The sequence below is a fragment of the Perna viridis genome, chromosome 10 (assembly GCF_037379345.1).
Source record: "Perna viridis isolate PV_CMFRI_1.1 ecotype Kerala chromosome 10, ASM3737934v1, whole genome shotgun sequence".
In the NCBI taxonomy this organism is placed as follows: Eukaryota; Metazoa; Mollusca; class Bivalvia; order Mytilida; family Mytilidae; genus Perna; species Perna viridis.
This window is the reverse complement of record NC_142454.1, coordinates 13,555,573-13,570,369: the sequence shown is the minus strand read 5'-3', so window position 1 is coordinate 13,570,369 and position 14,797 is coordinate 13,555,573. Positions and strand designations below refer to the sequence as shown.

The 14,797-nt window shown below is 31.4% G+C and overlaps 1 protein-coding gene and 2 long non-coding RNA genes across 3 annotated transcripts; 2 read left to right on the top strand and 1 right to left on the bottom strand.

The window, feature by feature from the left end:
* Window positions 1-1,814: 1,814 nt before the first annotated feature.
* LOC148604608 (uncharacterized) lies at window positions 1,815-7,082 on the bottom strand. Its single transcript, XR_015916150.1, has 3 exons — window positions 6,704-7,082; window positions 2,305-2,373; window positions 1,815-1,919 (listed from the first exon to the last, which is right to left on the bottom strand). It is a non-coding gene; the product is annotated as an uncharacterized LOC148604608 (long non-coding RNA).
* LOC148604609 (uncharacterized) lies at window positions 1,889-3,041 on the top strand. The gene is made up of 3 exons (XR_015916151.1): window positions 1,889-2,023; window positions 2,262-2,443; window positions 2,864-3,041. It is a non-coding gene; the product is annotated as an uncharacterized LOC148604609 (long non-coding RNA).
* LOC148604607 (uncharacterized) lies at window positions 4,788-14,098 on the top strand. The gene is made up of 6 exons (XM_088550428.1): window positions 4,788-4,869; window positions 5,961-6,095; window positions 9,340-9,590; window positions 10,434-10,520; window positions 12,855-12,935; window positions 13,332-14,098. The coding sequence occupies exons 3-6, from the start codon at window positions 9,348-9,350 to the stop codon at window positions 13,986-13,988; spliced, it is 1,068 nt and encodes a 355-aa protein (XP_088406554.1). The 5' UTR covers window positions 4,788-4,869; window positions 5,961-6,095; window positions 9,340-9,347; the 3' UTR covers window positions 13,989-14,098.
* Window positions 14,099-14,797: the final 699 nt, after the last annotated feature.

Sequence of the window (14,797 nt, the reverse complement as noted above, 5' to 3'; positions counted from 1 at the left end):
GCACATTGTATGATTTTGACAATAACGAAATTTATTTTCAAAAATATTAATTTTAAAATAGATAAAAACTGGTACAATAATTAGGATTAGTCATATAACAAAACAATGCTAATGTATCAGACGAAATAAATTGGTTAGAAAGCCTTTCCTATGGATAAAAAAACTTAGATACAATTACTAACAATGTGATTTTAAAAAATAAAAAAAAATCTTGGATTTTGTATAGCTTGTGAACTTTATTTGGACTCAGATTTCGCAACCGTAAATATTACCTTTATATCATCACATATATTAGAGAAAATTGACCTTTATAGCCCTTTTCCCATATTTTTCTTTGTGTTAAATACAGTTCACCGCAACATGTCCAGGTCATAGCCCAGGGCTGAAGTGTATATATAATTATGTTCACGATTGTATGAATGGACTTGGACTTTGGATTATCTCGTAAAAACAGATGAAAGCATGATATTTTCAATGTTAATTATCTCTTAAGTGCAAACAGACTAGAATGAATAATTGTACATCTCATATCTACCTGTAAAGACACTTGATAACATAAATAAAAATGTGTAGTCTTCTTTAGAGAAATTATATATATATATATATATATATATACATGTCAAACTCTGTATCATATACTGTATAACCCGAAACCCCTATATCTCCCCGAAGGTCACCGGCGGAGGGTTGATACCGCATGTGATACAGATTTTGACATGTCATGTTCATTGTATCATATATTTTATCAGAACTATAAGTATGGTATGTGAATAACGTGTGACATAGTGTATGCGATACAAGTCGTTAAAGGGTGAGACTATAGGGTATGCGATATAGGTCTAGATGTGTGATATAGGGTATGCGATATAGGATAAACGATGTAGGGTTTAAACAGACATTTATAGTGCGTATACAAAAAAGACATATTTTATCTAAATATATGATATAGATACAAATGTTTTGTTTGAATATATTAAGGTATTATTGCTGGATATGAAGAAAAGTATGAATGTTAACATATTTCTGAAGCAATTCAAATGTAGCCATGCAGAAATAATGGAGATGATCGTAGAAGCTGATATTAATAAAATTGGACAGGAAAGACTACGGGGTCGGCAGAAAATCTTACCATGATGTAAGTATGAGCGACATTTTAACAAATTCAGAATGAAACAAAAGGTCAGTGAACAAATGTCGTTACTGATCTAATGAAATTTACAAAAGCCGTATTTGTTGGATATGTGTCTTTGTGAGTGTTTAATTTCTTTTCTTTTATTTGCTTCTCGTTCTTTGTTATTTGTTTTTTTTTTTCATTCGTCTTTTCCTTTGTTTTACATTGCTCATGTTACTGAAATCATTAGTTCAAATATAATTGTTACCAAGAGACCTCTTCTACTTAAATATCATTGAAGATTTAGAATATTTTGTCCTTTCGAATAAAATTCGGAATAGGTGTTATTTAAATGAGGCCAAGGAACATTATTTTAAAAAATGAGCATCGACGAAAAGGCAAGTAGAATGAAAATTAAACACTTTCAATTCGAGATTGATTTTATTTAAGTAGCTATTTTAAAAGGCTGCATTATCATTATGAAAATACGCTTTCTCAGGTAGGTTGTACTCCTACCAATTTTTAAAGATGAGTTGATATTTCAAGCATGTTTTAATTTTAAATGAGTAATAATTACATAGAATAACCACTAACGGTGTATCACTGATAATACATCTATATTGATTGATCAAACACAACGTATATTTGTCATTAAAGACATCACTGATAAAGGATTTTAACAGACAAACAGAACTAGGAAATGCGAAGAAGTTTTTCTTAGCCCTTTCAAATGTACCTGCTTTTAAGCTGCGAATTGATGGTTTGGTTCTGAAGGATGAATTCCGGCTGACGTGTGACACACTTAGACCTAATATAGAGACATACATTAAGGCATGTGAACATCCACTTGACAACGAGTCATTCAAAGTCTTTCTACGATACGTATTACAAACAGGAAATTTCCTTAATGCAGTAAGTTGGTAAAGGGTTTACTTTGTATAAAAACGTTATATAATACAATACTATGATCAGTATGAGTTATGACATTCGACAGATACATGTTCTTATAACTTGCATCGTCATGTTGATTAGTAACCCTAAACAGGCAAAATTCAGAGAAAGAAATGGTTTGAATTTGTTCTTTGAAATTGTAAATAAACAAAACATATGAATCTATGATATGTGATGCTTCTCTTTTTGTATAAAACAGGGAGGTTATGCAGGCAATGCCGTTGGATTTAAGATAAACTCACTTAACAAACTGATGGATACACGTGCTAATTAACCACGTGTTACGGTCCTCCATTTTATGGTTGCTCAAGCTGAAAAAGAAAATAAATGTGCTTTGGCGTTTGTTGACCAAATGTTTCCAGATCTTACTACTGCCGGAAGGTTTGTTGTTATTTTCAATTTTATTGACGTTTTTTTTATTTAGACCAGCAAGGACATAAATTTAGTTTAAATTATGTGCCACGCTGTGCACTAGATAATGTCGAGTAATGATATCCTTCAAGCAGCCGTTAGTAAAAAAAATGTCCTTTTATGGCAATGATGATTTAAAATATGTTTATTATGTGTTTCTACATTGATTCTGTCTAGGGGTAATGGGCTAAAAGGACTTTTTTGCGTAAGATCATAAGAAATAATCAAACAGCAACTGACATTGAATGATAAAGTTGTAGATAGATATTTTAATAAGGCAAATAGATGAGAAAAAAACAAAGTTTTGGGAAAATGTTAATCATTTTGAAATGTTAAGGTTGACATAATTTTCAAATCTATTGTTCAATTTAAATTCTTATTACGTTACAGCAATGATTATAATGTGCAATGGACCAAGTAATACGCGGACGGATTCGAAAGTGACTAAATTATTGTTTTTTTATTTCATATTTAAGACGTCCATTTACAACAAGAAGTGATGAAATTTGTATATAAAATTATGGATATAGTAATAAAAAATAAGAAGTTAGTTTTCTGTTTCTAACCTAAGCAGGATATATTTTGTTCTCTCTTTACAAAAGATAATGATAATGAAGGTGCATTGTACTGTCATAAGTAAGTAATAAAGACTCATATTGCTTTATCATTTTGTGTACACAAGACGCATAAGCAGTTGAAGGGTGCTCCTAGTGATGTAAAGTATCAATTGAAAACATTTATACAGGTAATTTATGTTACCCATTAAATGCGTTGACATCAATTTGTTATTCTTTCAAGTGAACAGTATATTCCGGTGGAAATAAAAATACTTAGCAAGTGTCGTTGGAGTATTTATACGTATTCAAAGAGTAATCAAGGGAACCAAGGTTATAGCGGTAATCAAAAGAATGTAATCCAGGGACAAAGACCAGACATGGAAAACAGACATACACAACAAAGAACATTAAGTAACTAAAATCATACATAAAAGTAACAAAAGTAACTCGGACTCCACTAAAAACTGGGAGCATGGACCAGGTGCACTGGTAGGGTAATCGTCCTCTGTTTTTCTAGAAACACCCACCGAGTTGCTCATAAAAAAGTCCAGCCCGGGGTAGAAAAACAAGGAAAGGAAAACTATGACCCGTTGAATAAATCAGTTTTCATGGTGCTGATGGATACACCATAACGATCCACGAGTTCACGATCATAAAACTGTAGTGATGACTTCAATCTTGTTGCAACATAACCCTGTTCCAGAAGCCTAATTGTAAGAAGTCTAGAATGTCATTAATGAAGTAAATTGCCTATTCTTCTACAATCTCCTGACCATCTTCAACACGCTGATACCTTTACAGGGGGTGTATAGTCGTCATGGTGTCCATCTGTCATTCGTTCTTCCTTTTGTCTTTTCACAATTTGTCGTGACTGTTTATTTTCTGTAACTACTTATCACAGTCACCTCATAAATTTGACAGATATTTTATTGTATGCCATATGAAAAGATCCGGTTTCAGACTGAAACAAAATCAACTCCAAGTATGACGACTTAATATTTGACCATCAACAATCTAATTCTAATAAATCGTTAATTTTACACCTTCTGATGCCATACAGTTTACGGTACGTAATGCTCATCGTCAAGAGAAACAAAAAGAATTGAAAGAGACTAGAAGACGTAGAGACGCTTACCAAATAACAGCCACAAAATTATGATACATTAAACAATGTTCAAATTAATAAAGTAGATAATAACGTAAACTTGAAAAGGAGTCAACGGATTGGGAGATGTATATCTAAGAAAGTTGTAATAAAATGTTTAAACTCCTTGCTCTCACTTGAAAAGAAAATGAATAAGATATACATATAAAGTGGGAAGGAAGGAACTTTCTATATACACGAGAAATGTAAAAACTTTATTAGAAACTGTCCGAGAACTAATGGTTTTTAATCGTCTTACTTTTTTCAAAAATTTGGAATCAATAACTGGACAGCATGGCTGATTAGTTGTGGTTAATCGTCAATGTCAATTACATGAAGTCACTATAGTTAAGTTTTTAAAATCTTTTGTTTTATATAGGAATGTGTTTATGTCATTTTATTGTCTTTCGTTGTAAAATGTAGAAAAAGGACAAAAGGCCTATGAAACATGAATACATATTAATGTTACTAGCAGAATCTTCTTATGTCGTGTAAAGTGCCTCAGTTATTGTTAATCAATTTTTTATAGATTTTAAGTTTTTATAAATTTGGAAAGAAAACTTTCTATCAAGGTAAAAAAAAATATTTCCAAGGTAAAACTTCCTCCTTTGATTTTCAATCAGGTATTAGGCAGGAAATCATCGTGGTCTATTTATTATTAAAACTAAGGGCATACGAACAGGAGTGCAAATTTCGTAAGTAACAGCCGTTTTGCTTCAAATGCTTTATAATTTTATTGATAAATATAGTTAAATATCGGTTTGCTGCATTTTGCATGTTATTGATTATTATTGTAATAATAAAATATTGGGAAAGGTATTGCTTGATGTATGTCAGAAATTCTTTTTTGATCATTTTGTGGACTTATTTCTTGCAAATAAAGTACGTCCACACTCAGGAGATAAGTAAAAGCATGAAGTGTTTGCTCGGTGTGGACATATGTTAGAAAAACAACAAAAAATACTATTTTCAAAGCTTTCTGTTTGTGCCTTCATTACAAATATTTACAGCCACAGATGAAAAAGATTCACTGGCGTTATTTTTATATATTACTTTGCTCTGAACCATGTTTACTTTATTACAACAAAGTTGTTATTTGTTGACCCCCACACACACACACACACACACACATATATATATATATATATATATATATATATATATATATATATATATATATATATATATACAAACACACGCACATACACACACACATTCATGGTTCAAAACAATTGCCAAATCAATACTAACTTAAACCATTTTTGTGCTACGAGGAACCATCTTTAGACCAAAAATACGTTTCAAATTAAAATTGTTTCAATGTGTCAATGGTCGTCGTCGTGAACTCGTGGATCGTTTGGCTACCCCGGACTAGACCTTTTATGAGCAATACGGCGGGTGTTTCTAGAACAGCAGAGGACTCTTACCCTACCGGTGCACCTGGTTCATGCTCCCAGTTTTAAGTAGAGTTGGAGTTGCTCATTTGCTTTTGTTACTTTGTATGTATGATTTTAGTTATTTCATGTTCTTTGTTGTTTATGTCTATTTTCCATGTCTGGTCTTTGTTCCTGGATTACATTCTTTTGATTACTGCTATAATCTTCGTTCCCTCGATTATTCATTCAATTAAGCCATTTCTGTAAATTATTAAGTATCGTAGCATACTCGATGTTCATGAATTATGAGCAATGAAAACTTTGAGTGCTATGAGTGGTTGTATTTTTGATTATTCCAAAAGTGCTTTAGAAATTTTAGTAATCTATGTCACTTTCATTCGATTTTATAGTTGGTAATTGGCATGATACCGTGTCCCAAACTCAACAAGTCTTCGGAATCTACACCAGACTCTGTTGTTTGTGGCTATACTAACGATACGGACAATCAATCAAATTTGTCAGAGAACAATGAGGTTAAAAGTCCGGTAAGTGATGTGCCAACCATTGTCTGTGAATTCCAAGATTTATATGATACTCCTTAATAGGCAACGGCTTTATAAATTTGTCTGGGTAGAAATGGGTTTGTGCATGCTGTAGTTATTAGCTTTGGCCCGTACTGTGTATATTTATCCGAGTTTTAAGTCATGGTATCGAAGTTATCTTAAGTTAGGACATCTAAAACAATTAGTACCAAAGTAAGAGTGCTTAAATCATATGATACATTTTTAAAAATCACTTCATAACCAACACACATGGATGCCTTGTTCATGCAACTGACAAATTGATTCTGATGTGGTTAGGAAACTTTCTCGGTCAACAATGATTTACTTTTGTAGGCATTATCTGAATGAGCTTTAATTGCAAAAAGCATCTTCATTCAATACCCATCCCACAATATATTAACATATAAAGATTCTGCATGTTGTTAAACACAAGATTTTGAAATGTGTTATTTTAAAGGCACGTTCTTAGAGAGCGAACGTTAACATTAACCAACATTCTTCTTTATTTAAAAAATATTATTTGAAAGAATTATCCTTAAAGGTACAAATATCCTTTAACATTTTCATTATGATTTTATAGAAAGTCTTACTTGGGACTGTCCTAAACTAGCTTTGTTCAAAATCTTTATAAAGGTATTACAATGATCCTAGAATTATACTATCTTCATTCTTTGCATGAGTCTTAGAACATGTTTGTTTACACTGCATGATAATTTTTACATTTTCCATTTACGTCCTGTATATTCATATTAATATTCATAATTAAAAATGTGCACGGATGATTTCACGCCAGCTATGAATAGACTTGAACGGATAAGCAGATCTGTTCAATCCATACAACGTAATAACTGGTATAAGAATATTCCCCTGACATGCTTCCAACCAACGTCTTTGAAGAAGCATTAACAAACTTTTATATGCCATTTTCACTCATTTCTATATATACTCAGCATAGGTTTCCTATAATTAGGTCCTTATATATTTTATGATCATGAATTGGGAATTTCTTATGGCTAAATATAGCAGTTGTGTAACAGGAGAAAACTTGAATTCAATAAATATAGCTAAACAAACACATTAAGATTTTGAAATTGAAAGACAGTAAAGGATTTTGTTATTTCGTTTTGTAAAACTTCCTTGATGTTAATATAATGAAAGCGAAAGAAGTCGTCATTTTCTTAAGTGTGAGCATTCCTAATTTCATACCTCCCGGAATAAGTTAATTACAAATAAATAAACAATATCATTAACACTCGAATTTTTACAATATGTTCATTTAATGATATGGATCCTTTGCGTGGAAACGTATTCTTTTAGCGGAAACAAAAATGTGTCTTTAACCCACAAAATATATTTTATTCCAGCGTTCATTGGAACTCATGATACCTGTGAATGGTTATTATATTGGTAGTTTTTGATTATAAACAATTGATTTCTTATCTTAAAAATTCAGTGCACACACACACACACACACACACACACACACACACACACACACACACACACACGCACACACACACACACATAATTGATAAAGGCATACAATATATGCTATGTACTGGCTTGTATGGTCATTGGCCTGATGCAATATGTTTCCAGATACGATAATAATAATTTTGATATATTTAAACATTAAATGCTTCCGAATTAATTTACATTTAATCAATATGTTGATAACCTCGGATTATACATTTTACAAGCAACTCGATGAGAGTTTCTAGAAAAGCAAAAGAGGCCTACCTTACCAGTTCACCCGGTCCATGCTCCCAGTTTATAGTGGAGCCAGGTTACTGGTTTACTTTTGTGTCTGGGTACATGTACGTGTTATTTTATTTATTTTATGTTTTTATGTGTTTCTTATCTAGACATTATCCACGGATAATGTTCTTCATTACAGCTGGAATTCTGTTTCTCTTTGATTTCTCTTTATCTACTTCTTCTTCCAGTTTTTCTTTCGTTTTGTCGGTTAACACTATTGTCTAGTTTTATGTCAAAGAGATAAAATACATAACATATGTTATAATCCATTTAAAAACATTTAAAAAGTTTTTGTACTTTATATGTAGGCGCGTACAAACTCAAATAATTTCCATCTCCAAATATCAATATATAGTTTCGATAAGACATAAATATTATGAATATTGAAAAAAAAACAGGACAGTAAAACAGAATGAGATACGATTTTTTTTTTTTCAATATAAACACAAAAAGATAGAAACACACTTTGCACGTATTATTCTAGTTACTTTATTTATTTTGTTGTGTATGTCTGTATGTCTGTTTCCCATGTCTGGTCTATGTCACTGGATTACATTCTTATGATTTTCGCTAAAACCTTGATTTTCTAGATGTACCATAATAAGGTTTTATTTATTTAACTATGTTCCTTTTTAATCGTACGAAAAAGAAAATAATTCATATGCAATTTGTCAACTTTTCCTTTGATGTTCAGACTTGATTTTTTTTAAATATTTTTTGTACTGATTAAATCACAGAAATATCAGGCTAAACTTTTCAACGTAAGTGCACAAGAATCCAACTGAGTTGAATATCTAATGCACATCAATTTTCAATATTGGGGTATACGTCAGGGCGTTATCTATACGGTAAATTAGATATGTCTTCTGGAACGTACACGAACGAGGAAAAGCAAATAGAATACACTACAATTCTTTTGGGAGAATATTGAGAATTTTGAGATCTTGTTAACTTATCATTGTAAAAAGTTATGACACAAAGGAACAGCAAAGTTAAATATTACAAAAATAAGTATTGGAAAAGGGCATTTTAATTCAGAATTCAAGATCGTCATTTGTGGAATTTGCGCCATCCACTTCTTACATTTTTTGGGATATACACAATACAACACTTAACGGTTATTATCTTATTTGTATGTAGTTCCTTTTTATCTATTAAATGTGGCTATTGTTCAATTATTCATTATTCTTATGAAAGTGTAATTTGAGCTATTTCACAACATAATATTAATTTCAATGAATATCTTTTCTCTCCAGAAATAGGCGACTAAACTATAATATTTTTTAGTAATTTTAACGCAACCTCGGAATAGCGGTAACACATTTCTTGATTTTAAAACTGTATTGAATGTTCTTTACTGCCGATTACATAACACGCAAATCTAAATATAATATCAGTATTAAATGATTTAATAATAGCATATGATACACAATTATACTTCAAGTCATATAATAATTTTATATTTTAGAGTATAAAATGATAATAAAGAATTTAACATCTGCAATAGGAGCAAATACATTCACAAGTGTTTTGACAGCAGGTGTAACTGCATATGATACTAAATGGACGAGTGTCACAGATGGATATGAGCATACCAGTAGCAAAGATGAACCTCCGTGGAAAGTTATTTCAAAAGTTTTCATCGTTACAACATTTGTCCTTACTTTAGTCCTATCTGGTTTTTGTGTGTATCACAGACGAAAGATAAACCAGCAGGAGGTAGCAAATTAGTTTAATAATAATGAAAAACACCATTATATAGTTATTCATTAATAAAAAAAAATGAATGTCTTTTTAATGCTGATGCATTTTTCATACAAGTTAAATTGTTTATTCATATTAGAACGTCTTCATATACATTTATCTGACGTGTACATGAGGCTTTTTCAAGAACCTAATACAGAACTGTCAAATGAGGTTTGGAATGTGTTGAAATTACTAGCACGATATCACAAAAAGACAAAAAGACAAGATCTAATTAATTCCTTAGAACAGCAAGCATGACCACTTCTTTATATTAAACTGTGCATTGAAAACATCTATTGTTTTTACTTTTAAAGAATGTTAACTCTTAATTTTCGAAGATAATTATTTTGCAGTTTTCATTTCGTTTACCTAATTCGAATATGTGTCCGGGCCATGCCATTTCCTTTTGTCTTTTGATTTTTGGGGCATACCTTGGTATCTTTTAAGACGGATTTCCAAGTCAATAATAACATGTCTAATTAGCATTTTATAGTGTTTTGAATTGATGAAAATGACTATTGCGCTTACCTTTTACAACTTAAATACTATTGTCTTGTATAAAATATTGCAGGATAAATATATTCGGTAAAATGAATTATTTCAATTCTTCTTCAGCTTATAAAATTGTAAAATTGAATTTTTATTCATGTAATGCGTTAAGTCTTTTAGTTTTATGTGTAGATGTCCTGTCCAAAACGGTTGCGTTTGTTTCGTAAGTGAAATCAGAACTTAGCCCATTAAGTATCAAATAAAAATTTACCTATCTGCATAAGCTAGGTATAAACATGAAAGAAAATTTTTTTTTTCTATACAAAGACAAAAGAAGAAAAAGTAAGAGGGCGCAGAAAATCCAGGGAAAGTACAAGCAATCAAAGATATGCTAAGGACCCCACTAATAGGGAGGTAAATACGATAATATTTACAAATTTTATCGTTTAATGCAAGGTTAACACGTGATATACTTACAACACTTGGATTTCTGTAGAACAATCTTTCGTTCATCGTCAAATTATCGGAATGAAAGTCCTATGGGGACCAATGGTGCACTAATAATTGCGGGAATCTTTCTGTATTGTAACAAATCACAATTTATGGCAACAGTAAAAAAAAAGACCATTCCTAACAATATTTAGTAGATGAATTTAATAACATCTTCAAATATTTGGACGATATTTCAGCTATTAATAACGACGACTTCACTATCTATACTAAAGATATATATCCTGCAGAACTTTCATTTAATAAATCAAATATCAATAATAAAGAATGTCCCTTTCTTGATCTAAGTATTCATATCAATAATGGTAAACTTAAACTAAAATTTACCATCAAAGGGACGATTTTTTCATTTCCCCTATCCGTATTAAGATGGTGATGTCCCTTTTAACCTTCATATGGTGTTTACATATCACAATTGCTTCGATTTGCTTGTATTGTTTGAATGTTTCGGAATTTTACGTAAGAAATTTTTATTTAACCGAAAAAATACTACAACAAGGATTTCAATATCACAAGCTCCTAAAATCATTCACCTATTTTTTCATCTGATACAACGAACTCATTCTCAAATACAGGTGTACTTGTAAACGATTAATATGTGCGGGTTTCAGCCACCCTATATTTCATGGTAATATTGTTTGCAAAGCATGGAATGCTGAATACTCACCCAATAAGTTGACTAATTTATTAAATATACGAATAAGAGATTATATTGTTGTCAGATAGTTGAAGATATTATAATTCGGTATTTACATTGATTTGCTCATAGGGTCTTTACATAGAAAGTTACACACTATATTTCAAGGCATTTCCCGGCATGACATGGGTTGTGTCCTTATTGTATGAATTGTAATGTACTGTGGTTCTCAACCCGGCATAGAATGAATAGGTATTTATATTACATATGAGGAGGACTTTTTGTTTGTATATACTGGTCTGGTGCTGGTATGTAGTCGTTTGTTTATACATTTGTGTAATGTATAATCTGTTCCTTTATTCTGTCTTTTTGAAATGATTTTTAGGCGTGTCTAATTGTGTAATATGGTATTTCTACATTGGCCGTATTTAAAAGTGGGACGGTTGTGTTCATGCCACAGTACTAAAACCCTGCCGCATTTTTTGCGCCAGTCCCAAGTCAGGAATATCTGGCCTTTGTTTATATTGTTTCGTTTTCATTTTAACTTTTATATTGCTTGACTTTTTATGGGGCAATTATTTCGCTGTATCTGTATAAATATTGTTTGTTGGTCAGTTGCAGTCTGCTGTATGGCGTGAGGATTCCTCGTCGTTCATTGAAGACCTATGTATGGCCTCGACCATTTTTCATCCCAGTGGGGTTGTTGTCTCTTTGACATATTCTTCATATCCATTATTATTATACATTATTTTGGTTTGATATAAGCTATAGTAAACAACAGTTACATGCAATTGAATCTCCACAATTTTGTTTTGGAAAATTGTAAGATTTAGTGCTCTTTTTTCACAAAATAGTTTTTGAGTTTAATTGTTTAAATCTGGTGAATTTTCAAGGCTTACCTCTGAATTAAAACTGGTAAAATAGACACACACAACATAAACCTTGAAAAACCAAAATCAGACGTACAAAGAAAAACAAAACAAAAAAAACCTCAACCTTACTAAAAACTGGGTGCAGCGGTAGTGTAAGCATCCTTGATTTTCTAGAAATAACTGCCGAGTTGCTCATAAATGGAACGTCCGGTGTAGTCGAAATCAACTTTTCAAATAAGTAGCTGCTTTACTCTAGAGTTGTAGTTTTCTTTTAAATATGGTATTGAAAATAATTAAAGTTGATTTTACGCCAAAAAAAATGTGTACTTTTATAATATAGAATGATTTAATGATTTTAAAAATGAAATAGTACTAATTTTAAAAATGATTTTAGAGAAAACGACCTATTCTGATATATCCTTTATATGTTGTTATTGTGTTCGGAGTACAAAATGTTATAATGTATGTTTCAAGCCCCCTTCATTTCTTAGCAAAGAAAAAAACTGCAATAGTAGAAACTGAACAGAGATCAGAGAAAAGGCAATATTGCATATCACCACCGCACAGTACTGATTTAAAAGGGGCAATATAAAAGAAAAAATAAACGAAAGACTTAATATATTATCCAAAACATGAAAATATTTCAATACAAAAACAATTACAACAGAGAAGGCGCACTATATTTAAAGTAGATATTCCTATGCCTTTCCATCTATATTTCATTTTAAGCCACACATTTCCAACGCTAAAACAGCAGAGGAAAACCAATACGATTATGCAAGTCAGCGTGAACTGGATATTTCTCAACATGTAAGTATTATCACCATTTCAGAGAAAAACCAAAGAACAGAGGAAAGCCATTCAGATTGTTGCAGTTTAATAGTATTTGTTGCAGTATCATACTTTTTCTCATAATAAAGAGTGTGTTGAAGTAACAAATAAATTTCAACTAAGGTGCTCGCATGAATATATTCCGTTGCCGTTTTTCTTTTTTCTTTGTATATGCGTGTAAAATTCAAATTATGCGATGTTGATAGCAGGTGTTGAAAAGGTTTTATGATAATTAAAATTGCATATATGTTTGCGTCACTATTATTGTATAACTTAATATAATATTTGATTCAAAGTTAATCTGATATATATTGATAAAAAAAATTGAATAAAATCATTTATGCTTCAAACATTATGTTCAACCTTTTTATATAGGAAATAACAGAACCAGGAAATGACAAAGGAGTTGCAAGGGTCTCAAAATCAAACAAACCAGTGCATAACAAAAAGAAACTATCTGTAGATCAACGAAAAAAGAGAAATTTAAAAAATAAAACTAAAACCAAGGTCAAATATGAAAAAGGTGAAGGCTATGTAAACATGATGATGTCTGAAAATGAATCCTTTCAGATGGAAGAGGAAAAAGGTAAAACTACTAAAGAAAATGAAAGTGATGAATCAAATGTATATATGAACTGTTGTAGTTCTAGTAACACGACAAACACGTCAGTTAATGGGGACGACTTTCAACCAGCTGGAAAATCATCGGAATCAGTTCTGAAAAGTGGAGTTGAACCTCAATACGAGAATTATAGTTCAACTGAAGGAGACAAAGGTGAAAATGGTTTTAACATGGCTGAGCACACAAAAAGAGAAGCTTATTCAGGTCCAGATCCAAAACGAGACAGCAGTGAAAGTGGTGGAAGTAGTGACATTAATTCGTCAGAAATATCAGAAGCTGGAACCGAGGATTCACTTTCAGAATCAGAATCCAAGTTAAAGGGTAATATTCAAGTAATTAACATCTTCAACCTCAAGAATATTCAAATCGGAAACAATAACGTACACACGAAACAGTCAAATCAGGATTAAATTGGAATATATTTGGAAAAAAGTTACTCAAGTGGTCTCCATTTTTAGAAACTGTAGAATTATATAAAAATAAGCAAATATAAATATTAAAATGATTTTGCGTAAGCGTAGTAAGTCTTACATTATTGTTTTTTATTATTTTGCATAAATTTTATTCATGAGATTTTTTTTTATTACATATGTTTTATTCTTGTTTATGCTATAAATTTGGTTAAGGTAGCATATTTTCTAAGACATGTTTGCTTGCTGTTATGGTTTTCATGAAGAATACATTCTTGTAGCAAATTATTATTTTTTCAATACTCATTACTTCAGGAACACAACAAAGTCCAGCGCCATAGACTACTCAGCCAGCTAGGCTATATTAGGTTAAAACTGTCAAATTAGAAATTACAATGTTTGGTCGTTCGCTCCCCGGGACTCGAACTCGTACTGCTGTGACCTTAGACCACTCGGCCAGCTAGGCTATATAAAATATAGCTTTCGCTTGCTGGCTCATTCCTTCTCGTAGGATAAATCAAAAGTTGTAACTTATATATGGTATATTGTAGTACGGAAATGTTCATCTACATGTTTTTATGTAGGATTGAGGATCAAATTAATGATACATGTCACAACAAATCAACATTATACAAACGTTTCAGAATGTTACGACTCTATTAGCTACACAGCTCCATCGGATCAAATTGATACAGGGAAGATAATGTAAACTTATAGAAGGGTCTGAAAATTCCTAACGATGTTAGAACTGTCACCCGGCCACCCAAAGTAATAACGTCAACTTCTAAATAGGCAAGATTCGATGTGGT